The sequence below is a fragment of the Quercus robur genome, chromosome 6 (genome assembly GCF_932294415.1).
Source record: "Quercus robur chromosome 6, dhQueRobu3.1, whole genome shotgun sequence".
Classification (NCBI taxonomy): domain Eukaryota; kingdom Viridiplantae; phylum Streptophyta; class Magnoliopsida; order Fagales; family Fagaceae; genus Quercus; species Quercus robur.
Genome location: NC_065539.1, coordinates 24820091 through 24847739, shown reverse-complemented (window position 1 = coordinate 24847739; position 27649 = coordinate 24820091). Strand labels below are relative to the sequence as shown.

At 39.3% G+C, this 27649-nt stretch overlaps 2 protein-coding genes and 1 long non-coding RNA gene across 7 annotated transcripts; all 3 read left to right on the top strand.

Moving 5' to 3' along the window:
• Positions 1–2745: 2745 nt before the first annotated feature.
• Positions 2746–15953, top strand: LOC126733350 (O-fucosyltransferase 38). Of its 5 annotated transcripts, none has more exons than XM_050436601.1 (11): positions 2747–3074; positions 4009–4087; positions 4327–4394; positions 10421–10509; positions 10620–10797; positions 12112–12240; positions 12563–12699; positions 14311–14524; positions 14631–14815; positions 15010–15087; positions 15178–15364. In XM_050436601.1, the coding sequence occupies exons 1-10, from the start codon at positions 2874–2876 to the stop codon at positions 15038–15040; spliced, it is 1311 nt and encodes a 436-aa protein (XP_050292558.1). In that variant the 5' UTR covers positions 2747–2873; the 3' UTR covers positions 15041–15087; positions 15178–15364. The 5 variants fall into 5 exon arrangements, with proteins under 5 accessions (XP_050292557.1, XP_050292558.1, XP_050292559.1 ...); XM_050436599.1 differs by lacking the exons at positions 15010–15087; positions 15178–15364 and adding exons at positions 15371–15466; positions 15718–15953 and having other exon boundaries at positions 2748–3074; positions 12175–12240; XM_050436598.1 differs by lacking the exons at positions 15010–15087; positions 15178–15364 and adding exons at positions 15371–15466; positions 15718–15953 and having other exon boundaries at positions 2750–3074.
• A 1695-nt stretch (positions 15954–17648) lies between these two features.
• Positions 17649–18367, top strand: LOC126733353 (uncharacterized). The gene is made up of 2 exons (XR_007659677.1): positions 17649–17951; positions 18035–18367. It is a non-coding gene; the product is annotated as an uncharacterized LOC126733353 (long non-coding RNA).
• A 2697-nt stretch (positions 18368–21064) lies between these two features.
• LOC126690031 (uncharacterized) lies at positions 21065–21751 on the top strand. The gene has a single exon (XM_050385175.1). The coding sequence runs from the start codon at positions 21065–21067 to the stop codon at positions 21749–21751; it is 687 nt and encodes a 228-aa protein (XP_050241132.1).
• The last annotated feature ends 5898 nt before the right edge of the window (positions 21752–27649 follow it).

Sequence of the window (27649 nt, the reverse complement as noted above, 5' to 3'; positions counted from 1 at the left end):
TATTTGTCGCACTAAGTTGGGGGTCATTCTCTCCATTCATTCCATCCTAAATTATCCTATTTTGATAGTAACTATGAAGCCTTTAATCCTTGTTTATTACTATTATAAGGCCATAATGTCTTGGATACTATGAAAATTTTCCCTCATGTTGGCTTAATAATAATGAGGAAAATATATAATTTTTATTATGCAAACACATTTATTAATTTATTAGACGTTATTGCTAGAGGTCTGTCATATTCACTGTTAGACCATTTTCCTCTTGTGTACTTGTTATAATGAATCCACTATCGACTACGGATGAAATGAATAATTTTTACTGTACGAATACACTAATTAATTTGTCAAGCATTTACCGCTGGACTATTATTTAAGCACTTAATGTGGTGGGCCATCTTTTGTGCTAGCTTATCTTTACAAGAAGTATTTTTGGGACCTTATTCTAATCTTTGTTGGATGCAATCTGGACTTTGAGCAAAAATGGGTCTTTCACACTTCACCGATAGCCTTTGGGCCATATTCCAAGCCCAAAGTCGAGTGTCGGTCTTAGCTTCTCAAATATCATATTAGTGAAGAAAAATCTGCCCCCGACACATATCAACTTAGCAAATAACGCTTTATTTGTTTTGAAGTAAAATATTTTCAAACATAAAATATTTTACATGTAAAACATTTTCAATAAAATATTTTTAGGTATTCGATATTGTTGAAGTCCAAAAAATTACAATAGGGAAAGCTCAGTACAAGGAATTGGGATTGTAGGCCTTGAAGGAACCAAAGAGCCCACATTCCAACGAAGGTCCTTGCAAGGGAAAAGGGGCTTAAGAAGAAATGGAGTGAAAATGAGCGCCCATCACCAAAAAGAACAAGCAAATAATGAAGAAGCTTTATATAAGAGCTAGTAACCCAAGAGAGGGGATCCTTGAAATTGGTCCTCAGGGAAAGCCCATCAAGGGAAAAGGTGGGAACCCTAAGAAGCCCATCAGAGTCGAGTTCCTTGGAGAAAAGGAAAAGATGAAAGGGACATATGATGTCTCGACTCTCGACAGGTTTTGAAGTTTGAAATCTAACGTGAAGAGTTCGAGGAACCTCGGCCAGAGAAAACATGGGATAAGAGGAAATGTGCTTGAAGACTTTTTGAGTTCATCCATCTCGAGGAGGAACTGTCCAAAAAGGGCCCTATAGATATAACAAATAAAAATTTTCAAGTAACCCACCAAAACTGATGGTTCAACATAGAAGCCACTGGTGTCTAGCTAGAATCGGTAGTCAGAGTGGTGGCTTTGGCAATCGGATTGCCGACGATCACTGTCAGAATAGTATCTCTAGTGACTGGACCATCGATATCGATTGCCGGTGCATCATCTCCTGCCATCAAACCGTTGGCACTAATCGTTGTTGAGGCATCTCTTGCACCAAACCGCCAGCATCGGAGTAGAGTCTTCCACCATTGAATCGATGACACTGGATTGGTGACCTACCAATCATATGAGGGAGGGGAAGCCATTTTGGGTTTTAGGAAAATGTTTTATCAAATTTTCAAAGGTAAAACATTTTACAACTTTTTATAAAAGATTTTGTGATCAATAGAAAATATTTAACAAGTTTAATTTTATTTGCCCTCAAACAAACACTTGAAAATGGGGAAAAAATTTCGGAAAAATATTTTACTTCAAAACAAATGGAGCGTAAAATAAACCCATATTTAGACCAGAATAAATGCAAATTGAAAAATAATAATAATTAAATTGTTGGTGTAAAGACCCGATTTGATCCACAGTCCAAAATATTTGGACAATGGCCCAATAAGCCCAAAACAATATATTTGTTAAAGAGTGGATTTGTTATTGAACGTTCAACAAGTTAAGATGCAGATCACAATAGGCTAGTTGGTGTTGGAATGACTAAAGCAAAAAAGCTGAAAAGAAAAACACTCCTCGGTCAAGTCCAAGAATGGTATGTTCTTATATATATATCTCTTAGACTTATACAAATATTCAAGTTCTTGGTTACAAAATAGTTTTCTTTCTTATTTCTCACGATTACTTTTGTAATGGAATCCTTCCCCTTTTGTACTCCCTTTCCTTCTTTCATCTTAGCCTTCCACGTGTAGATCAGATTGCTAATCTCCTTGATACTTGTCCCATCAGCATCTTCCTGAAGTCTTTGTGGGTAGCTGTAAGGCTAGAAGTCATTTTTCATGTATCACTTCCACATTAATACGGCTAGTTGGTTAGGTGCAAAGCATTCAATGCAGTAATAACAGCTTTCTTCCCAGATATTTCTCAATTATCTATTGACTCACCTTTCTCTGAAACTTATCCTCCCAAGCACAATTGTCCACTGCCCAGTACTTGATGGGTGGTCAGACTTTAGGCTTCCACTCTGTTGGCCGAAGAAGGATGGCTCCTTGGATAACATCACCTATTTATTATGACCAGACCTTTTCCTCGGCCCAACAATCTACTTGTCTTCACTAATACTTGTTTGTCCTTGGGCTCTTTGACATCCTTAGGTATGACCCACGACCCAATATCCTTATCCGGGCCTTTCATCCCTACGGTTGGTAAGATGAAAATAATAGTGACCAATTTGAATGATACCAAAATGTATGAATTAAATTGATTGTAAATTGAAAAAATATGGAAAAAATAATAATAATAATAATAGAAGAAACTTGAGTCATAAGCAGAGATAATCAAACGGCTTTAACATAGCGTTCAGATGAACCATCTCAAATCTAACGGTCAGTAAGACTCACTCGCACACTGACGCCACTATGTGTTTTCTGCAACGTGCAATCTGTTTCGTTGAAGGAAGAGGTCAAGAAACAAACGATGCAAGAGATCTGTTTTCTGTAGCAGAAAGCTGAAATGGTGAATAGAGGCTCTTCCCATTACAGGGCTTCTTTAACTTCCAGATTTCTCCCAAGAAAACCTTCCCCTTCTGCAATCACACTTTACATTATCTCTCTCTTTGCTTTCTCCATCTTCATATTTCTGTTCAATACAAGGAATATCTTGGAGGAAGATGAACAAAAACCAAATTTCTCTGGAGAGTTACTGTCTGAGCAGGTATGGTGGCTTTATCAAAATTTCTGTTTTTGTTGGTTTTGAGAGTTGGGTTTTGCTTATGGTGGTGTAATTTTTGATGGGTCATTGAGATTTTCGCGAAAATTGAAGACTTTGTGAGCGTTTTCATGGTAGGGTTTGTGCCTTTGTTTATAATCATGTGGGGGTCCTGCTATTTTGGGAGTTTTTGTGAAGTGGGTAGTTGTACTTACATGTATTTGAGACTTGGATTTTTTTCTTCGAGGGACCCAAAATAGGAGATTGGAGGGATTATTATATTTATTGAGAATTGTTATTCTGAAATGCCAGTGGATCTTTGAAGTTAACTCAGTTGAAGGAACTAACTGTAACATTTATGAGAAGAACATTTAAGCATGATTTTTTCTATTTGATAGTGTAAATTCAAGATTTAGTTGATACTTTTGTTTGATAGTGTAATGAACACTGATAACTTATTAAAAAAAAGTGTCATGAACACTGATAAGCGTATTAGTGCGTGAGGGGCATTAAGTTTGCTAAACTATAAAAGCAGGAGTGCCTGTGTTAGTTGTTGCATAATCTATAACTTAAGTTATCCGTTTTAGGTGGGGAAGAAAGATATGACAATTTTACAAAGGAATAGTCTTTGCATCATGGTTGCCAAGGGCCTTGTAGCTCAACTGGCACTTCTTGATGTTTCCAATGAAGCTTTCCAAGGTTCAAATCCCCCCCTCCCTACAATCGAATTATCAAAATAAAAACTTTGCATTATGGTTAGTGGGTACTTCGGGTCATTAGGATTTTGTTGGCAATCTCAATTGATTAACAATTGAGGGGCAATACCCCAGAGGACATTGAACTCTTTGTCCATTACTATATGAAAAGTATTCTTATAATATTTGCCTTTTCATCTATTATATATGAACAGCAAGGCTATCCTCTATTTCCAATATTGCAGATTCCTGAAGAACAACTTTGGGATGCTCCTTTCAGCTATGGGTTACAGTCATGTATCAAGCCTACTGCTAAATATAAAGGTTACAGTTACATGCATGATATATTCATATATTTTATCTTTTTTGCATGGAAACATGTGTTTTCCCCTCTTAAGCTTACTCTCTTTCCCATAATTCTTTAACTTTTATTCCATAGTGTCAAGTGTGTGGTATCGCCTTATATATAGAGAATATCCTTGTTTCCATACTTTAGGTTCTTCAACCACTCTGAATGACTCTCTCTTTATCTCTCCCCCCTCTGTATTTTTCCCCCATGTCAGCTGCCCATGGATCAGACCGCTATATAACCGTGCGAAGTAATGGGGGATTAAATCAAATGCGCACTGGTGTAAGTAACTGACTGTTATATATCCTGCACTGTACTGTAAACTACGTTATTTATTTATTTATTTATCATTTCTGTATAAAAGTATGCATTTTTGTCAGCTACTATGTAAGATAAGAAAACAAATTGGAACTCATGATAGCTCATAAGCATTTTCGTAGATATCCTCATAGATGATATCCCCACCTTCTTAGAAATCATAAGAATTTGGTTCACGGTGCATTGATGGCAGAGGTCATTAATAACAAACTTTTGTTGTTCCATAAAGTGCTTTAGAGTTAATTGCATTTTGGTCCCTAAACTCTAGGATCAAATTCCATGCCCCCACTAAAATATAAAATTGAGCAATTACCCCTTGATTGATTGATTGATTGATAATATGCATGATGCTCCTTGCCGTTAACAATTTCAAAATTTTAACTGAAAAATATCAAACTTGGACTTGGAGAGATTCACTCTGTGGACACTGCTTGATTTTAGAATTTGCATCAAAATTTTGAAATTGACGTAAATAGCTAACAGTAAGGGGTATTTTTCCTATTACCAATCAATTATGGGGAACGTTGTTTGACTTCATAGTTTAGTAGGGGATTGAATTTGACCCCATAGTTTAGGGGCGGGCAAATTGCAATTAACCCAAAAAATAAAGTGCTTGAGTAATGGTCCTAATGGACCTATCAAAATAAAGAAATAAATAAAGTGCTTGAGTGATGTGTCGTCAAGTAATTACTTATCAAAAAAAAGAGTGATGTGTGGTCAAGTAAGTGCCAATATTATGCATAGAGTAAGCATGAAAAATTTTGAACTCTTCTCAGGAAAAGCGTTCTTCCCTTTGTACGATGATTTGAAGAATAATATAAAGAAACTAAAGGTATTTCTTGAAGAATAATATTATTGGGACATTTTCCCTATACAAGCAAATAAAAATTGGGCCTATTTTTACTCAGAGTAGAGCATAAAAACCTAAAAAAATTGAAGAAACCCATTCAGGAACAAGAAAATGGCATCATTATTTGGATTCGATGTCGATGGAACAATACATCAATGAGAATTTTTTGTTGATATGTTTAGTACATTATTTTTATATAGGTAAAGTAAACAGGAAAAAATTAATCCTTCTTGGAAAATGGAAGAAAAAAAAATCCTTTGTTAGAAGTCGAAATAAAGGAGGAAAGCTAGACTCCTTGAAGCACATTTCCGCTTTTCAAGCCACTCAGAATAATGACTCACCATTCCTGACTTTAGGAATGGGATAAGGGCCTACCTCTTTGAATACCCCCCAAGGGGGAAAGAGGAGGTTAAGTGATGCGGGAGATGCAAAAAAAATTATTATTTAATATTGTTTATGTTTGCAAGTCAATTGTATTTTTATGTTTTAGGTCTTAGTAGTTTATTAGGCTATTAGTATTTTAATTTGGGAAGTAAGGTTATTTTTGTAATAAGACAATTAGGGTTTTCTATCCAATTAGAACTAGGGTTTAGCAATCCTTTATAAGCAACCTATTGTACTCCTTGAGGAGATAGTTGATATTTTGATGAATGAAAAAAATGGCCGTTTGGTCTTTCTTTGGTCTGGTGCAGATTCCAGGTCTGCCCTAGATGTTGACTCCTAGTAGTTTTTCCACTTGGTGCTAACTCCAAGTAAGGCCTAGGTGTTAACTCCTAGGTCATACCCCTTTACTTTATTGTTGTTTCAGTTTTGTTCTAGTTGTCCTGTGTCAGTTTTGGTATTAGAGCAAACACTGATCTGTTGAAGCATCACCGCAGGAAAGAGCTAGAAAATATCACCCAAAAAAAAAAAAAAAAAAAAAAAAACCCAGATTTTGAAGCCAACCAGAAACCTCTAGTCTAGAACCCACAATCAAGTCTCCAAATCCCCTGCAACCACAAAGAGAGGAGACCCACGTCGAGACCCATCGGCAACCTCAGCCAACCACCGCTGATATTGACCCACCAGCCGCCGAAATCCATAGATTAGCACTTAGCTGCTGCCAACCCACCAGCCACCGCCGCCGACACTATCAACACACGCATCAGCCACCGCCGCCGACACCATCATCACCACTACTCCATGTATTGTGCCGCCGCTGCCTTCCCTGTCGTCACGCCGCCACAGTCGCCGGTCCCTAGCACCGCAAGTCCATCGCCGGTCTCTTTTAGTTTCTGTAGTCTTTCTTTTTAGTCCGTGGTTTGAGTTCCTTTTAGAGTTTGTACTTTGAGTTTCTTTTAAGTCCGTGTCTGTAGTTTCTTTTAAGTCCGTTTGAATTTCTTTTAAGTTCGTGTCTGTAGTGTCTTAAAGCAGTAGTGTATATTATTATTTTTGCAAAAAAAAAAAAAAAAGGCCCAGCCCACGAAATCCAAACTTGTCAACCAGCCCAGTCCCAACAACTATTTGAGAGAATAGTCTTAGAAGCCTATTCGAACAATCTGTCTAGAGAACATCACAGCAACTCAGGTTCTTGTTCCAACTTCCAACTATTTGTTGAAGCACTATTTTAGAGAATCATGGTAATATTAGAAGCACCTTATTTTGATGGTTATGAAACTTATCCACGAGATTTTGTCAACTGGATGAATGGGATGAAGCAATTCTTTGAGCAAGCAAATTTTGCAGATAACAAAAAGGTTAGGTATGCCAAGTTGAAGTTACGAGGTAAAGCACAAAGGTTTTGGGAGAATCTTGAGTATTTCCGCTATATGAGGTATGGACCTGCCATCAGTGTGTGGGAAGATATGAAAGAAAAGCTTTGTGATGAGTATTTGTCACCATACTATCGAGCTAAGTATCTACCCCAATCTTAGTGTGGTACTTTTCAAGTTAAAGCAAATACGATGAATTCTCATCCTCATCCTATTTCATGTCCTCAGCGCACTTTTGAATAATCTACCAAGGAATTATCTGTAAAGCTCATGAAAAATGTTCAAGATAGGATTGCTCAGATGAAGCAAAAGAAGACTCAAACCGATTCAATTGGGAAACCAAGGATACTTGATCACAATGAACTTATTGCTGCCCCAATCGAAGACAACATTGATGATGATATCTTGGTCGTGGAGACTCCTCCAGCAACACCAAAGCCTGATGTTGGCACAGACGCACATGCCTTGACAAGTGTTGCTTTAACATGCGTGCAAGGAAATGAATCTATTGAAGAGCAGCAAGGTGAAGAGATGGTGCCTAGAGAGAGTATTATGTTAGAAGGTGCACATGATTTGAAAGTTGAAGTTGTTGAATGTGCTTCTGATCAACCCTCCACAGTTCTTGAAGATCTACATCTTGGTGAAGTCGAAGAGGTTAAAACCACAATGCTTCCTATGGTTCATAAGGTTCAAGAAGAGATTATATTGATTCCACACATTGATTTTGTTATTCCAAATGAGTTTGATGTGGTGGAATTCAAGGTTTTTCTTTTCCCTGTGCTCCCTAAGGTGATTTCAGACTTGAAGCAAGTGTTATTTGTCAGCATCCTAATCCTTCAATGTTTTAAAATTCGTGGTCGAGTTTTCTCCAACCAGAGGAGAATGATGCAGGAGATGCAAGAAAATTATTATTTAATATTATTTATGTTTGCAAGTCAATTGTATTTTTATGTTTTAGATCTTTGTAGTTTATTAGGCTATTAGTAATTTAATTTGGGAAGCAAGGTTATTTTTGTAATAAGGCAATTAGGGTTTCCTAGCCAATTAGAACTAGGATTTAGCAATCCTTTATAAGCAATCTATTGTACTCCTTGAGGAGATAGTTGATATTTTGATGAATGAAAAAAATGACCGTTTGGTCTTTCTTTGGTCTGGTGCGGATTCCAGGTCTGCCCTAGGTGCTGACTCCAAACAAGGCCTAGGTGCAGACTCCTAGGTCATATCCTTTTACTTTATTGTTGTTTCAGTTTTGTTCTGATTGTCCTGCATCAGTAAGGTAACAAGCAGCCAATCCTCTATTTGTTGAACCGGCTGCTAATTGGATACGGAAGATGTAACCTCTCCCCTACTTGCCAGTTCTCCCTTCTCTAGGAAGCCATAGGACTGTGCTATGAGGGATGCACCCTTTCTTCTAATGCTTCCAATTGGTAATTCCGTACTCTATCTCTTCTAGTGTTAGTTTAAGGCCTTCTTTACCTCCATAAAAGTTCCTGCCCCTCTTCCTTCCTCAAATTTTATCTTCATTCCTTCCTTTCAATCTTCCTCCTTGCCTGTAGTAGTATAATATGAGGGATAGCTCTAAGAGGAAGAAGTATTATAGTCCTATTACATCTATAAGATAGATAGAGAGGTAAAATCCTTATTCTATTCCTTTGGAATAGTGGGATGAGAGAGAACTACTTCAATCAATTGTAAGCTTATAGAAGTAGAACTCTCATAGCTCTAAGTCCCACTCCCCACTTTTTCAATAAAAAAGCTCTGCTACCTAATGGCTCCCTCTCTGATGAGGAAGGATACGAAATACCCTCAATTTTAGGACAAATCCGGTCCAATGGCTGTTTTCCACTAACCACAAGGATATAGGGACTTGGATATTCTTCAAGATCCTGTGTCTTGTCAAAGCTCATTCTAACATTGAATTCAAACCTTGCATATAGGAAAAATATTCCCTAATATGTCCCAGTCAAACACAACATGCTTCTGTACTGTTATTCGAAACTACCTTTAGGATTCATGTGTTTGCTTCTCAATTTTTGCAGACCCATCATCCTGAATAGGCCTTATAAGTGTGGCCTTAATCATATATGGTATTAAAGATCTGCATTATTGTTCCATCTGAAGTTCTGAAAATGATCTTTTTTCCCATTGTTGCTGGTTCCCACTGTCTTAATGGCGGCCTTTACCATAGTTAGTAAAACACGGTATGTGTACAATATGGTAAGGATACAGATGGATATAATTCGGCATCTTTAAGAAATGTACATTTCAAATATTTGGTTTAAAATTATGGAAACGGAAAAATAACGGTACATGTATATTATGAGTCTAATTGTATAAAACGTTTATATTTTAAAATTTCGCAACAAGAATACGAAAACATTTATCATTTATTTTATGAAGATAAATACAATAACCCAACATACTACCTGAAGCATCTTACTTTCCAACCATATTTCTTTTCTTTATAATAAAAACCATATCAGCGAGTGTAAAGTTTGTTATAATAATATTGTATATGCAATATTATTTCTCTTAAATATATCGAATATCAATTCTGAAATTTCTTAGATAGTAACTAGTCACTACTGATATTAACAAATTATATTAAAAAAAAAAAGGATACGAACAAATTATAATAAAATATTAAATAATGACGAAGTGACTAATAAATTAATAATAGATATGAGAGATTAAAAAAAAGTAAAAAAAAAAAAGACTGAAATTTATTACGAAGAGTCAAAGAAAGCAAAGAATTTGGCTTCGAAAATTGTAAGGCACAAGCTTTAGAATAGTAGGGGCTAGGAGGCATAAATGCATAGGACAGCTTTTTATCACTAGACTTATTCTATAAAATAATTATAAATATATTGACCATTGATTTAGTATTTGTATTGGGCATTCGCTTCTATAAAATTACATGTCATGTTTGATAACTTTGATTTGACACTTGACAACACCGTATATCAGTAGCTGATTTTAACGTTCTTAACAAAGCACGCGTAATATACTCTTAGTTTAAAAGAGTCGCGTATATTAGCATACAATTGGAAGCTGAACGGGAGACGGAAGTATTTTTAAATATTACGTACGTACGTGTACAATACTTGTACTGTACGTGTAATTACTAACTAGGGCCTTTACTTTGATGGAGTTGTATACTAAAATGCTGTGTAAGACATTTTATTGGAATTCTATACAAGGGACATGGGGCCTATGGTCGTCCAATTGCCCCTTTGAATTCTGAATATCTAAAATAAACATTTGTTTGATCTATGTGGGGGTTTTAGCACATTATTGCTCTCAGTTATGTGAGAGTTTGCCTTACCTTAACCAAACTTTTGTTTCATAGTTTGTTAATCAAATTCAGTAACCATTCTTTTTTCCTGAAGATATCTGACATGGTGGCTGTTGCACGTATAATGAATGCAACCCTAGTTGTTCCTCAACTAGATAAGCGTTCATTCTGGAAAGACTCTAGGTATTTACAAGTATTATTTTTCCTTTTCCAGCATTTTGGAGTACTGTAGTTCCTGTCTCATTCTCTCTTCTTTTCTTACACATTCTTTTGTCATGTATTCCTATCCACAGCACATTTTCAGATATATTTGATGAGCTTCATTTCATTGAAAGCTTAAAAAGAGACGTCAGGATCGTGAAGGAGCTCCCAAAGAATTTAGAAGCTTTTCCTCGGGCCAGGAAGCACTTCACTTCCTGGTCTGGTGTTGGTTACTATGAAGAGATGAAACAGTTATGGAAGGAATATCAGGTATGTGAAACATATTGTAATTAGGAGTCCAAGTTTTGTAGTCAAACTCTGGTTTTGGAGTGAGGAACTTACCGTCTGTCAAGGTTCCTGCCACTGAGCATGGTATTAAAGCTAGTTCACATATCTCTAGAACCTAAGGCAAAACGGCTGTGAAAATCCCATTTTCTTTTACCGTTTATTAATTTTATAATAGTATGGGCACTTTGACATGCACAGAAATGAAAACTATCATCTTGTAAAGTGGATTCATTACCATCTGAGGGGCTTACAAGATTCCTTTTTCAAAAGGATAAATATAGATGGAGTAAATTCTGAAGCAGCATTTTTTATAAATTCCAGGATTAGCCTATGCTTTTGACAGATTAACACACTTTAGATACCATGAGAAACCAAAGCACATATATTCTAAATGGTATATAAGATGAAGTATTGTAGGAAAAATTAGGGATTTGTTTACGTTTAGTTGTGGTGGGTTTAGGGTTAGGATTAGGAAAGAAGAAGAATTAGAGAGAAATCAGGGCTGTTTAGGGGCTGTTTGAACAGTACCCGTGAACAATAACCTTAGAAAGGAAGAAGAGAAAGAGAGAGAAGGGAGAAGGAGAAAGAAAGAACAAAGGCTAACGTGCCTTTGCTCAAAACACTCAATTTTATTAATCAACTCATTCTATTTTCTTTGAATACATGCAAGACTCTTACTTGTACTGGTAGTGTAAGATTCCTACTAGTATTAGGAATACTAATAAAACCTAATAAATACTAACTTGGACCTAAAGTAAATAAACCTAAGATACTTAGAATACCTTAGAAGATTCTAGACTCAACTAAATTACCAAAATACCCTTAATTCGCAGGAATTGCAGAAATTACAGATTTGCCCCTCTATATAAAACTGACCATAACTAATAAAATGAAAACCCAAATTAAAACCTTTTTTAACCCTAAAAGACGCATACTTAGACCATTAAAAGGGCACGTCTTTCACTTCAATTGGACTTCACACTAGGATCCAATAAAATAATTCTTGAATAGGCAAATTTGCGAAGTAATAGCATATTAATCTTCCATGACTCCATCATGAAGTTGAATTTATTTATCATTTTCTTCGTGGCTGGAGCTGCCTAGATCTAGTAAATGTTCAAGTGGCAAGTTTTTAACAGCATTTTTCATTAAATTTGATTCTGAAGTACTTGGGTTGTTGAGTTTAATATAGAAAAACATTATACTTGCAAGAGTTCTGATTGTCAAATATCACTTTCTGGGTCTTGTTTGATGAGTTGCCAAACTCAAGGATGCTTAATGAGTCCATCTGTGCAGGTAATTCATGTTGCAAAATCGGATTCTCGTCTTGCTAACAATAATCTGCCTCTTGATATACAGAGATTGAGATGCCGTGCTCTGTATCATGCACTTCGCTTCTCTCCCCCAATTGAGAGCCTTGGAAAGGTTTGAATTGCTGAGCCTTTCATATTTTTCTGCGATTGTAATCCAGGTTTCAAGTTTTGATTTTGGCATCAAGCCCTGATCCAGTGACAATGAAACTGTTGCTACCAAATTTTGAGATTTTAGATTGGATGGCTCAAACTTGGAAATGGTTGTCATTCTTTTAAAATTGTGCAACGGTTCAAAACCTTACTACAAATACATATGTTCACAGTGAACATGGCCCCGGTTTATTTTGTCAATTCAGTATTGATTCATTTAAGAGGTCTCCTATGGGGATTCCTGTTAAACTAGGTTCTGAGCATGCATGCTGGTGACACAACAGAAGCTGGTTGAGCGGCTGAGAACACGAGGGGGAAGATATATAGCTCTTCATCTGAGATACGAAAAAGACATGCTGTCTTTTACGGGTTGTACTTATGGACTGACTGATGCAGAATCTGAAGAGCTGAGAATTATGAGGTGAGAAAATTTGTTAATGTGCATGCATATACACAAATAAAATATAGGGATGAACGCATATGCACTTATAAAATACATGTCAGGTTAATAGATGAGAAGATTCCAACCTTCTAGCCTCTTTTTTTTTGGATAAGTACGATCAATGGAAAACTTTGTGTAAAAATAGTTTTCCATGTTTTCTAATGTTTGGTAGTATAAAAAAAAAATTAGTCAAAGGAGGTCAACATAAAAAATATGATTTCTTTTTAAAGATTATTTTCCACTAAATTCTTTTGGAAAACAACTCTATCTCACAGCAAACTAAATAAGGGAAGTTAGGAGATTGTTTTTCAACTTATTTAAGATTGCTACCAAACATAGGAAAATGAGATAGTTTTATAGAAAATACTTTTTAGAAAATGACTCATTTTCTAGAAAATATTATCGCTGAAACAAACAAAGTGTAAAAGGAAAATGAGATCAACAAATTTCACCTCTGCATCTTCTCTATGCCCTTTTGTGTGAGATTTTAACTTCCAGTTTTCTTTTTCCAAATATTTTGCAATGTGAAAATTTCAATGTTTATTCACAATGTTTCCAAGTGAGCTGCTGGGATCTCCTGTAAATGGAAGATATGAGGGGAATCAGTTAAAGAATTAGCAGCTTTTTTTTTAATGACTGAATTTTAGTCAAAGTTTCTGAAAATTTGAAGTATAGGTCTTTGATTCTCCATATTTTTTATTTTGTTGTTCAAAATATGAAGGATCAACTATGGTGGGGTTACAAATAAGATATCCATTCCTACTATGAACGAAGCATCCTTGAGTAGGTGTCCACTAGCTTAGCTAATATAGCCTCTTGTTGTATCAGACCAAGCAAGGGAAATTTAGGGAAGGAGAGGATTACTTCCTATTATGTATCCCATAAGCCTAATGGGCCTCTAGCGAACCCCGCCCCCCTCTTCCACACTTCTAACTCACGGGAAAGGAAAGTAAAAAAAGAAAGAGCATTCCTCAAGGGTGGGGGAAGATACTGACTCGTGACAATTTGAGGAGAAGCAGTTTTTCTATTATGAACTGGTGTTGTATGTGCCGGTGTAATGGGGAATTAGTGGATCGTCTTCTAATTCGCCCCGCCGGGGGGGGGGGGGGTGGGGGGGGGAGTGCTTATTCTTTTGCTTGGGTGGAGGAACTGTTTGGGAGTGCTTATTCTTTTGCTTGGGTGGAGGAACTGTTTGGGGAAGCACTCATCTGGCCTTTGGAATTTAACACCTTTGTGTTTGATGTGGTTTATTTGGAGGGAACGTAACAATCATACATTCAAAGACGTGGAGAGCTCAGGGAATCAGCTCCTTGCTTCTTTTGTATACACTTTGTTTGATTGGTCTCAAGCTTGGGGACTCACATCCATTGATTCCCTTTTGATGTTTATAGATTCTCTTCTTTCTTGTATATAGTTTTGAGTTTTCTACTTTTACTTGTACTTTTTGGCTGTTTCATGTTCATTTTTGCATGAAGTAGTCTTTTTTCAATAAAATTTTTTGTACTTAATAAAAAAAGGGTGTTTGATTTTATATTGGTGGCATTTCATTCTGTTTTGTAGCTTATTTTTGTCATATGATTCTTTTTCTAGGGAGACCACGAACCATTGGAAGGTCAAAGAGATAAACTCAAGAGAGCAGAGAATAGGAGGCTTTTGCCCACTAACTCCCAAGGAGGTTGGGATATTTCTTCAAGCTCTTGGTTATCCTCCATCAACCTTAATTTATATTGCAGCTGGAGAAATTTATGGTGGTAACACTCGCCTTTCGGAGCTCATGTCCTACTTCCCAAACATAGTTTTCAAGGTTTGTGAACATTTCTGTACCATATGATTAGCAAGGAAAATTATTTTAGTGCCACCATTTCTTCCTATAAGGTGCAATGACTAAGTGTTTGTTGGCTTGATGACAGGAAGAACTTGCAACCAAGGAAGAATTGGAAGCATTCACTGGTCATGCGTCTCAAACTGCAGCACTTGATTACATTATCTCTATAGAGAGTGATGTGTTCGTCCCTTCATATTCTGGTAATATGGCAAGAACTGTTGAAGGGCACCGCAGATACTTAGGTCACCGGAAAACCATTAATCCTGACAGGTAGTAATCAGTCAAAAGAAATTATTTAGGGAATTGTCTCATTGATCTTTTGGAACTGATATATCAGGCCAGCAAAAGATAGACTTGTGCCAAAGTCTTATCACATGCTTTTATTAGGATGTGAACCCTAGGCCATTTATTGACATGAGATTTTATGTAAACAAGCTCCAAGTGATCTTGTTTTCTACATTCAGATTTAACGTATATGTTGCTATATGCCATTAAGCCTCTTGAGGAATTCCCTAACCCGTATATACTACTGAAAAGAAATGGTATTTAATTAGCCTGTTTTTCTTTTCAGCCATTTTTTTTGATAGTATGCAACAATCTTTAACTTGCATAAAATTTAATTGTTTAAACAGGTCATTTGTTTTCCTGGCTTCTGCTTGTTGCATTTATTGAGTTGGTTGTGTACTACCCAATTTCAAACTTGGTGGTGGCACCTAAAGCCTATTTCATTGGGAATGTTTCTCCTTTTTTCCCCCTTAGGCTTGACAATTTTTTGAATATGAAGATTTCCCCGAGTTTCATCTCCTTCATGTACTTTATTTTCAGGAAAGGTCTTGTCAAAATTTTTGATAAGCTGGAAACCGGACAGCTTAAAGAAGGATCCTCATATTCATTTCTTGTGCGCCAAATGCATGAGAACAGGTAAACAATATTTAATATGACCACACATTGTGAGCGAAATTTCGAATGTATTGGATGCACCGTATACTGCCTCCAATAACACTTTACATAATTGACTAGCACCAATGTGTTTTTCATTACGGCTGAACACAGGGCAGTTATGTAAAGAAGATATTAGCTGTTCCTTAATTCCTGAGTTAGTAAAACGCCCTACTATGGAACAAGATTTGTGCAGCAACCAAGAACTTGTCTAACTTTTACCAAAATTGCAGGCAGGGAGCTCCAAGGAAAAGAAAAGGTCCAATGCAGGGAATTAAAGGCCGAGCGCGTTTCAGGACGGAAGAATCCTTTTATGAAAATCCATACCCTGAATGTATATGTAGTTCAAAAGGAAGGCCTGAATGACATAAAGCCATGACTGTACCATTACTAGATTTAGTGTGGATTCTTTTTGGTTCCATATACCCTTTGATTATAGTCATTCATATCAAGAAAAAGTTTTGGTAAATGCTTTCTTTTTTCTTTTTCTTTTATTTTTATTTTATTTTAGTTTCGTACATGGACGGACTCAGGTGGGGCCCGAGCTCCAGGTCCTTTTTTTTTTTTTTACTTTTTATATATATCATTTTTTTATCTGGCCCCTTTGCAAAACCTTTTAATTTACCCTTCAATTTGCAACTATTCAAACCAAAAACTTAACAAAACAATAAAAACATTCATAAGGGTGATTGTATTTTAGCAAAAAAGCTATATTACCACTAAAAAGCCAAAAAACCATATGTTATTGGAGAAATTAAAGCTAAATTTTTTGCAACTATAGTAAAACGGTATAAATACCAATTGATTGTAGCAAATTGTTAAAAATAAAATAAAATATTTTATTAAGATTGTCTATCTACTTTTTATTAAAAAAAAAAAAAAAACTCAAATTCTTTCTCTGCTTTTATTATCTTAATAAGTTGTTTATATTATTTTAAATGAAGTGGTAAAAAAATAGAACATTTGATGTTGGGTGTATTAAAAAGTAAAGTGGTAAAATAAATAAATTTGCTTTTTGAGGTACCAAAAGCTAACTTTTTTAGTATCGCTATTGTAAATGCTCTAACTTATAAATAAAAAATAAAATAAAAAAATAAATCATAGCCAGCCTAATATTTTTTTTTTTTTTTTGGGTCTTTGTTAGTAGATGATTACATCTTAATGTATTAAGAAATAATGATTTTATGTATTTATAATTTGTTAATACTATATGGATGTCTATTTGGAGGGTTTTCTCTCTCTCTCTCTCTCTCTCTCTCTCTCATTTGAAATTCTGGGTCCATCCCTAGTTTTGTGTTCCTAAATCAACATGATTATTTCCAAGAGCGAAATATCTCATGCCTACTAAAAAAAAATGATTAGAGAAATAGTACTTACATATAGTAAATGTTTAATTTTATGCAATTTACCTTTGGGGGTGGTTGGTCTAGTAGTCATGGGCTTACTCCTAAGGGTTTGGGAGGTGGAGGTTCTAGGTTTGAATTCCGCAATAGAAAGCGCCTAGGTTATAACTTCATACTCTTGACTCATGCTAACTAGCATCCTCGATGGGGCTGGATGCACAACAATTGCTCATCCAAATGGACCCAGTGGGTAGGGGTAGGGGTAGGGTGTCACTATGATCACACTCAGGTGAAAGACGTTGACTAAGGTTGCCCCCTTACCCATTTTCTTAGCCAAAAAAAAAAAAAAAAAAATTGCATGTTGGTATGAAAAAAATTAACGGTCAATTATAAATGTTCAATAGAAAACAAGTCAAAGAGGTTCATTTTTAAATTTTGAGAAATGAAAAACCTTATGCCTTAACTTATTTTATTCTTTTATGTTGCTGAGTACCTTGGTGTCATCGGGTTTGCCACCCACAACCATTGCTAGTCGCCATCACTATCATCATTGTTACACCATCCTTGTCGCAACAACTACTATAAAGATTATATGAAATATTAATGATTTTTTATGCAAGTCAAATCACATAACATGCTTTTGAAATAATTTTTTTTATTAAATTGCAATTTACACATTTAAAGTAAAAAATAATTTTGATTTAGACACTATAAGTTTCAAAATGTAGATATGTACCCTATCGTTACCATATTTTGATAAAAAAAATCATCCTTTCATTTAATGAAGTGATCGTTAAGGGCTCATTTAGTTTTCCCATGACTCAGTTTTCATAATTCAATTTTCACAACTCATAACTCAAACTTACTACTCATAACTCAAATTCCACTTTCGCTCATAAACCCCAAAACATTTGTTTGGTTTAAAAACCAAATCACATATCTCACCTTTTTAACCCAACTTTTTGCCAAAACCGTGGACCCACCACTGACACTACACATGTGTTCACTGTTGGCTACTCGCGTCCCCTTCTTCCACACTTCCCTCTCCTTCATTTGATCCCATCAGAAAAGCCATGCTGTTCTTCGCTCACCTCCCACATCAACGCACGGGCACAACAAAACAGGTTCTCTACTTCGTTTTAATCTTCTTTCATTTTTCAATTTCACTTTCCTACCCACAATACCCATTTAACGCATCTCTTTCCAGAAAAGCCATTTACGCCTCGCCCTTCGCTGAATTGAGATCGTGGTCAAGGGCCAATGAGCACAAATCAGGAGTTCAATATCTCTCTGTGATATTGCTTTGTTTGGATTTGATTTAGAACCAACCTAAGGACTGGATCTATTCTACTTCACCTCTAAAAATATATGGAGATGTTGGGTCTCTAATGTTTGCCAAAATATATGTGTATTACCCTTCTCTTCAATTGAACCAAATTTCATACTTTTGAAGCATCCAGGAAGTTTGTAATTGGCTACACTGGACTCAATTGCAGCATTGCTGGACCTACAATGAACAAACTGTGATTATTCAAAACAACTTGTTGTAGGATTCTAAATTAATAATTATGCATATATTTGATTTATTTCCATATAGGTATGCTTGTTTGTACCAAAATTATAAATACGCTTCTCAAATACAAAAATTCCCAAACTTTGATTTATTGCCATATCTTTTATTTATTGTTGCCATTACTTTCTTTTTGTTTCATAACAAATAACAGCAAAGGAATTGTACTTGTTGAGTCTGTTTGTGTCGAACCCATGGCCTCCTAAATCATATTCTTTCCTTAGCTAGGACTCCCTGATGTACCACAATCCTTTTTTCACATGCCAAGACAATATATAATAAAAGCATCAAAACCTTCTCATTCACTTCCATGAATTAGCAAGTTGGTCATTCATTGGGTATTCTGTATATGGATTCTCTGGATAGTCCCGTGGAGGAGGAGCTTGGTCTCGGTTTCTGTTTCTAGTCATGCTTTGGTTTTTTAATAGAGTATTGGATTTCTAAAATGGAAGAGTAGGAGTTTCCTCCTCCTATAATTTTGGTGCTTTATTTCTATAGGGGCAAAGGTCTAAGATCATACAATGGGCCTTGAGTTCTGTATGGAAAATTCGACCACGTCCGAGGAGAAGACGTGGATGCCAAAAGGGCTCCTGGCCCAATTCTTGTGGGCCTGAAGATGTTTAAAAGGCGGTCTGAGGAGAAATGTCTCCTCGGACGTACCAAATATGGCTCAAACATGCATTCTGCCTTCTAGAAGGACCCACCCCAACGAGCATTAGTAACAAGGATGAGTCCCACAAGCCTGTAAGAAGGAAGAAAGCGTAGGATGCCAAGGGCGAGGCTGCAGCTGCCACATTAAATGCATGACAGCTACTTTTCTGGCCGCATTAATGTGGAGAGGACTTGTGAACAGTGTTGCCTTGGCTACCACAACTCACAGAAAGATGGGGGGATGTCCGATGGGACAGGCACTCAAGTGAAGGTCCAGATGATCAATAAGTGTAAGACCCTGATGACTTCAAGAGGACTATATAAGAAAAGGGAGTCCCCATGAAGAAGGGGACGAAAAAAAATGAACTTAGAACAGAAGAACAGTGCTAGAACCATAGCCTTTGAGCAGAGACCGATATACATCCTCCACGTCTCCTCGGACTGAATATCTAATGGACATGAAGGAGATTTTCTTACTTTCAATTATTGCATGGCCCAATTTTAGCTAGTATACACTTCGTTAAGGCCTATTTCTGTAGCCCACACTCTATAAATTCATTGTTTTGGGCTCCTTAGGCCAGAACCACATATCTGTTGGGCCTGGGCCTTGAATTGTGACCCTACAATTGGCGTCGTCTATGGGAAGAACTTGTGCCTCAGCAAGTGAGACCATTAGAGATGTAAGGATCAGGTTTGTGCCAAACGGGACACACAGACTCCCAACGGTAGGACAACTTTTTGAACCTCGAACGGGAAAGAGATCAAGACAAGCGACGAGAGGGTAGCGTAAATACCTCCCACATGAGCAGAAGTCGCTCGAAAGGGAAATGTCACGCATCCCCAAAGCGGGACGATAATAGGGCTCTACAGCAAGAAATCGACGACTTGAAGAAGAAGTTGTGCCGAGCGCAATGAAGGCGTCCTTCCCTCAGTCCGAACACTAGCGATGAGGAGGACAATGAGTATAGGCAAAGATCGAGAACCCCGCCAAGTGAAACCTTCTCCTATGAGGAAGAGCAACCTCACAAACACGGCCACAAAAGCCCGTCTTACAAGGGCCTAGCAAACGACGCCATGAGTAAGGCCCTGGACTGCATCTTTCAGTCACCCTTCATGCGCAGGATAAAGGGGGCTGAGCTTCCTCGGCGGTTCCACCAACCCACTTTTGCCATATATAATGGTCGGATTGACCTTGTAGAGCACGTAAGCCAGTTTAACCAGAGGATGACCGTCCATTCCAGGGACGAGGCATTGATGTGCAAAGTGTTTCCGTCCAGTTTGGGACCTATGGCGATGAGATGGTTTGACAGCCTCAAGCCAAAATCCATAAATTCTTTTAAGCAGCTAATGCACGCTTTCGGTTCTCGCTTCATAACGAGTAGCAGGGTTCCTCGGCCCTTAGATTCCCTCTTGTCCTTGTCCATGCGAGAAGGAGAGACCCTGAAGGCCTACTCGGATAGGTATTGGGAGATGTATAACGAGATAGAGGGAAATTACGATGACGTTGCCATCAAAACATTCAAGAGGGGCCTGCCGACAGAGCACGGTTTAAGAAAGTCCTTGACTGGGAAACCGATCACTAGCGTGCGCTAACTCATGGACCAAATCGACAAGTACAAGAGAGTCGAAGAGGACCAACAAACGGGAAAGGGCAACGCGAAGGTTGTCCCTCAGAAGAGGAGGGACTTCAGGTCGGACCGCTTGAACAACAGTAACCGGTCGAGAAGGGATTACTCGGAGCAGTCTAGATCCATCGGGGCACAGGCAGTCCATGCTGTGTTCCGAGAACCATTACATAAGATCCTAGAGAAAGTGAAGAACGAATCGTTCTTTCAATGGCCAAGTAGGATGGCATGTGACCCTGCGAAACGTAACCAGAACCTATATTGCGAATATCACCAAGAACCGGGCCATACCACCGATGACTGTAGAAATCTGTAAAACCACTTGGATCGGCTGGTCCGAAAGGGAAAGCTGAGACACCTCTTGCATCATCCTGTTGGACGGCAGGAGCAAATGAGTGTCGAGGCAAGGCAAAGCACATTGAGACTGCCCATTAGCACGATAAATGTCATTCTTGCCGCTCCAAGAAGAACTGGCTCCCATCCTTTCAGAGTGATGTCAATGGCCCGACTCCCCGTTGAAACTGACGACCGGGAGTCTAAGAGGGCTAAAGGGATGGCCTTGCCCATACTCGGATTCTCGAATGAGGATAAAGTTGGAACCATCCAGCCCCATGACGATGCTCTAGTCGTCACACTCAGGATTAGGGGATATGACGTGAGGAGGGTGCTAGTCGATCAAGGTAGTGCCGTGGAGGTAATGTACCCCGACTTGTATAAGGGGCTAAAGCTGCGACTAGAAGACCTGACAGCATATGACTCCCCTTTGGTGAGTTTCGAAGGGAAAATTATTACTCCGAAAGGCCAGATTAGGCTGCCTATACAAACAGGCTCGAACATAGTGGAGGTGGACTTCATAGTGGTGGACGCATATTCGCCCTATACCGCCATTGTAACCAGACCGTGGCTACATGCCCTAGGAGCTGTATCATCAACCCTATACCAAAAGGTGAAGTACCCGTCGGAGGGTCAGGTCAAAGAAGTGATGGGGGACCAAGTCATGGCCCGACAATGCATAGTGTCTGCCATCTCGCGACGACTGAGTACTGAGCCCTCTACCTCTGCCGAGAATGGCTTATAGCAATTAACAACCTCGGCCCTGGCCTCGGGTAATGGGGGACCCGCCGAGGAGGCAAGTTGTGAGGATTTGGAAAAAGTTTTTGTGGGCTCCAATCCGGAAAGATTTTTTTAGGTCGACTCGAAACTGCCGCCCTAAGAGAAGGAAAATCTGATTGATTTTCTCAGAAAAAATGTGGACGTGTTTGCATGGGACGCCTACGAGGCTCCGGGGGTCAATCCAAATTTCATTTGTCACCGTTTTAATGTTAGTCCGGCTGTGACACCTAAGAAATAACCTCCTTAGTGACAGTCGAAAGAGCATGCGGATGCGGTGAGGGAGGAGGTGATGAAATTAAAGAAAGCAGGGGCTATCAATGAAGTTTTTTACCCCGAGTGGCTGGCCAATACAGTTGTGGTGAAGAAGAAGAGTGGGAAGTGATGAGTCTGCGTGGACTTCACAGACCTGAATAAGGCCTGCTCGAAGGATCCTTTCCCTATGCCTTGGATAGATCGATTGGTGGATTCGACCGTGGGACACCCTCGAATGAGCTTTTTAGACGCCTTTCAAGGATACCATCAAATACCCCTGGCTGCCGACAACCAAGAAAAAACGGTTTTTGTCACCCCCGTCGTAAACTACCACTATAAGGTAATGCCCTTTGGCTTGAAGAACGCCGGGTCGACCTACCAGAGGATGATGACCAGGATGTTTGAACTACAAATGGGCAAGAGCATCGAAGTCTATATAGACAACATGGTGGTGAAGAGCAAGTTAGTGTCCGATCACGTGAGAGACCTCGGCGATATCTTTGAAATTCTGAGAAAATACAGGCTGCACCTGAACGCGTCCAAATGTTCGTTTGGAGTTGGATCAAGGAAATTCTTGGGTTATATGGTGACCCATAGAGGTATTGAAGTCAGCCCCGACCAGATTAGAGCTATTAACAACATGAAGCCTCCTCAGAACCCCAAAGAAGTCCAAAAGCTCACCGGCATGATTGCTGCCTTGAATCGTTTTATCTCTCGCTCAACGGACAGGTGTAGGCCTTTGTTAGGTTCTAAAGACTTAGGATTTTATGTATTTAGAACTCTAATTTGTATTGTTGGCAAACCATGATCGAAACAATGTGTTTAGAAGTGTTTTAGTCTTGTTCAAAGTTGTGCATTTATGTAAAGTTGGAATCGAGCTTAATGCAGAAAAGATTAATGCATTTCGGCCTGGCTCAATCGATCGAAGCTTAGGCTCGATCGATCGAAGCTCGAGCAGAATGTTTTTTCTGCAGAATTTCCAACTCAGCCCTAGTTGTTTTAAAACGTTTTTAGGGTTTCTAATTTATCCTAAGTATAAAAGGCAAACCCTAGCCTTGTTTTAGTGTTGCTCAGATTGCTGTTTGTGTAAATCTCTTGTGAGATCTAGAGGAGCTTTCCTTTACACAAACTTAGGGTTTTCAAGGAGAAGATTTGTCTACACCTTGATGATCAACTCAATTGCTGCCATTGAAGCTTAAAAAAAACACAAGCAGGTGTGCTTGTATCTGGTGGTGAATCCAAGAAAGAAGGAGTCCGTGGATTTGGAGCTTGCACGTGGTCGTGTCCGTAAGTTCTACTGGTGGGTAGCAATAAGAAGTCGAGCGTGAGGGCTTGTAAGTCTTATTGTATAAATTTCGATTCTTTTAAGATAGTGGATTCAAGTTTACCTTGAGGATAGTTAGGTCAAATCCTCCCCAGGTTTTTACCGGTTTGGTTTCTTGGGTGATCATATCTTGTGTTATTTATTTTCCACTGCTTTGCATGATTTGATCTTTGTTATTGTGATAACTTAGACTTGTTAAATTGGACTAAGTAATAACTTGGCTAATTACCTAAGTTAAATCAATTGTTTTAAGGGGTCTAAAAACCATCAGCCTTTCTTCCTCTTATTAAACAAGTGGAAAGGGTTCGAGTGGACTGAAGAATGCACCTTAGCCTTCCAGCAACTTAAGGAGTATCTGTCTCAGCCGCTAATGATATCCAGACCTGAAGCCGATGAGGTTCTATTCGCCTACATTGCTGTGGCCCCTCACGCATTGAACCCAGAGCTGATCTGGGAGGACAATGGCACATAACGGCTTGTCTACTATGTGAGCAAGTCGTTGCATGAAGCAGAGATCCGTTACCTCCCCTTGGAAAAAGCCGTCCTGGCAATCGTACAAGCCACGTGAAAGCTCCCCCACTATTTCCAGGCACACATCGTTGTTGTATTAACCCAACTCCCACTCAAATCAATACTCCGGAGTGCCGATTACATAGGGAGAATAGCTAAGTGGGGGACCATTCTTGGCGCCTTTGACATTAGGTACATGCCCCACACCGCTGTGAAGGGCCAAGTCCTCGCGGATCTGGTAGCTGAGTTTGCCGAGCCTTCACCAGAAGAAAGGGGAGAGGAACTGAGCACAGATGAAAAACTGGTCGGCATAGTCTCTCAACAAGAGCCCACTTGTTGGAAAGCATACATTGACGGCGCGACCAATCAAAGGGGCTTCGGGGTGGGGCTCGTCCTAATTTCCCTCAAGGGGATTACCATCGAAAAATCGCTAAGATTGGGTTTCTCGGCCACGAATAACGATGCAGAATATGAGGCCCTGTTGGAAGGAATGTCTATGGTCGAGAAACTGGGCGGGAAATCCATAAACGTGTTCTCGGACTCAAGACTTATTGTAGGACAAGTAAATGGGGAATTGGAGGCAAGGGATGAAAAAATGCAAGAATACCTAGTCCAAGCTAAGCGCTTGCGGGCGCGTTTTAACTTTTTCAGCCTAATGCATGTATCTAGGAGCGGAAACACCCATGTTGATTCTCTTGCCACGCTAGCCACCTCCTCAGCACAATGCCTACCTTGGGTTATACTCGTGAAAAATCTACACAGACCCTCGGTGGTGAAAGCCGGGATGATGCATGTTCATAGCGTCAGGGCAGGGCCTAGCTAGATGGATCCTTTAATACTTTTTTTAAAGGAGGATACTTTACCCAAAGAGAAGAGCGAGGCCGACAAGATTAGAAGAAAGGCTTCTCGATTCTGGCTGTCCGAGGACTTAAAACTGTATAAGTGCTCATTTTCAAGACCGTACTTGCTATGCGTACACCCGGATGCCACGGAGCTTATCCTCGAGGAATTGCACAAAGGAATTTGTGGGAGCCATACCGAGGGTAGATCCCTGTCCCATAGAGCCATAACCCAAAGTTATTGGTGGCCGAGCATGTAGAAAGAGGTGCACGAATACGTGAAGAAGTGCCACCAATGCCAGAGGTTTGCCCTAAATATACATCAACCAGGCGGGACCCTCAATCCGTTGTCCAGCCCTTAGCCGTTCACACAATGGGGCTTGGATATCCTAGGACCATTTCCCAAAGCAGTGGGGAACAAAAGGTTCCTTCTTGTCGGCACTGATTATTTCACAAAATTGGTCGAAGCCGAGCCACTAGCAAACATTAGAGACATAGATGCCAAAAAGTTTATTTGGAAGAACATCGTCACCATGTTCGGAGTCCCTCACACCTTAATCTCAAACAACGGTCTTCAATTCGATAGCAAGGCTTTCAGAAGGTATTGCAGCGAGTTGGGAATTGCGAATAGATACTCCACACCGACTTACCCACAGGGGAATGGGCAGGTCAAAGCCATCAACAAAGTCATAGTAAATGAGTTGAAGAAAAGGTTAGATGACTCGAAAGGGAGATGGGTAGAAGAATTGCCCCATGCCCTGTGGACGTACCGCACCACGCCGCGCAGATCCACAGGGGAGACCCCCTTTTCGATGACCTATGGAGCCGAGGCTGTCATCCCTCTAGAAACAAACTTTCCAACGCTGAAGACCAGTGTCCTAATGTTAACAACGGGCTGTTGGAAAAAAGCTTAGACCTCATCAAGGAAAAAAGGGAAAGAGCAATAGTCGAACTCGCCTACTACCAACATAAACTTAAACAAGCTTATGATGCCAAGGTGAAGCTGAGATCACTAGCACTTGGGGACCTGGTATTAAGAAAAGTCCTGGGCACTGCAAGAAATCTCGCGTGGGGAGAGCTCAAACCAAATTGGGAAGGGCCATATCGTATCACCTCGGTGGCCGGCATAGGGGCCTACTTTTTAGAAGATTTGGATGAACATGTAGTGCCACGTCCTTGGAATGTAAATAACCTGAAAATGTACTATTATTAATGAAAGTTCATATTCATGGTGCTACCCACTGTGCATTCTTATCTAAGCGTTAAACATAACCCAATTCCTGCATGGCCCCTCGGACCACAGGCTTGGGGGAAATTAACCACTACACAGTTTTTATCTAAGCGTTAAGTAGAACCCAATTCCTGCATGGCCCCTCAGACCACAAACTTGGGGCAAATTAACCACTACACAGTTTTTACCTAAGTGTTAAACAGAACCCAAGGCCTGCGTGGCTTCTCGGACCACAGATTTGGGGGAAATTAACCACTATGCGGTTTTTACCTAAGTGTTAAACAGAACTCAAGCTCTACATGGCTCCTCAGACCATAGGCTAGGGGGAAATTAACCACTACGCAGTTTTTATCTAAGCGTTAAACAGAACCCAATTCCTGTGTGGCCCCTCGGATCACAGGCTTGGGGGAAATTAATCACTACACAATTTTTACCTAAGTGTTAAACAGAACCCAAGGCCTACGTGGCTTCTCAGACCACAGGCTTGGGGGAAATTAACCACTACGCAGTTTTTACCTAAGTGTTAAACAGAACCCAAGCTCTGCGTGGCTCCTCGGACCACAGGCTAGGGGGAAATTAACCACTACGCGGTTTTTATCTAAGCGTTAAACAGAACCCAATTCCTACGTGGCCCCTTAGATCACATGCTTAGGGGAAATTAACCACTACACAGTTTTTATCTAAGCGTTAAACAAAACCCAATTCTTGCGTGGCCCCTCGGACCACAGGCTTGGGGGAAATTAACCACTACCCAGTTTTTACCTAAGTGTTAAATAGAACCCAAGGCCTGCGTGGCTCCTCAGACCACAGGCTTGGGGGAAATTAACTACTACGCGGTTTTTACCTAAGTGTTAAACAGAACCCAAGTTCTGCGTGGCTCCTCGGATCACAGGTTAGGGGGAAATTAACCACTACGCGGTTTTTATCTAAGCGTTAAATAGAACCCATTTCCTGCGTGGCACATCGGATCACAGATTTGGGGGAAATTAACCACTACACAGTTTTTATCTAAGCGTTAAACAGAACCCAATTCCTGCATGGCCCCTCGGACCACAGGCTTGGGGGAAATTAACCGGTACATAGTTTTTACCTAAGTGTTAAACAGAAACCAAGGCCTGCGTGGCTCCTCGGACCATAGACTTGGGGGAAATTAACCACTACACCGTTTTTATCTAAGTGTTAAACATAACCCAAGCTCTGCATGGCTCCTCGGACCATAGGCTAGGGGGAAATTAACCACTACACAGTTTTTACCTAAGTGTTAAACAGAACCCAAGTCCTGCGTGGCTCCTTCGACCACAGGCTTGAGGGAAACTAATCACCACTTCATTCATTCATACTTAGTCATATTACTTAAACTACGAGTAATGGTTTATCCTCGGAAATCTAGTAACATGGTCGAAATTCATTCGTAATAAAGGCAAAAAGGAAGCAGTAAAACAAGATTCAAAGAAGAAATTATATCATTCATTAGGCTTCGAGATGTATCTTCTTACAAATGTTGGCAAAAACTAAGGAAATGAAAGATAAAAGAAAAAAACTACAAGAAAAGTCCTACACTAATGTCCTAGGCTTTATCTTGGGCTGAGCTCTTTGCAAGGACCTCTGCCTCGGGATGATCACCTTTTGCCGAGGGCTTGGGCTCGGCCTCCCTGGCTTGCGCTATAACATCCCTTATAGTAAGGGCCTCTTCAGGCGATTTGTCCT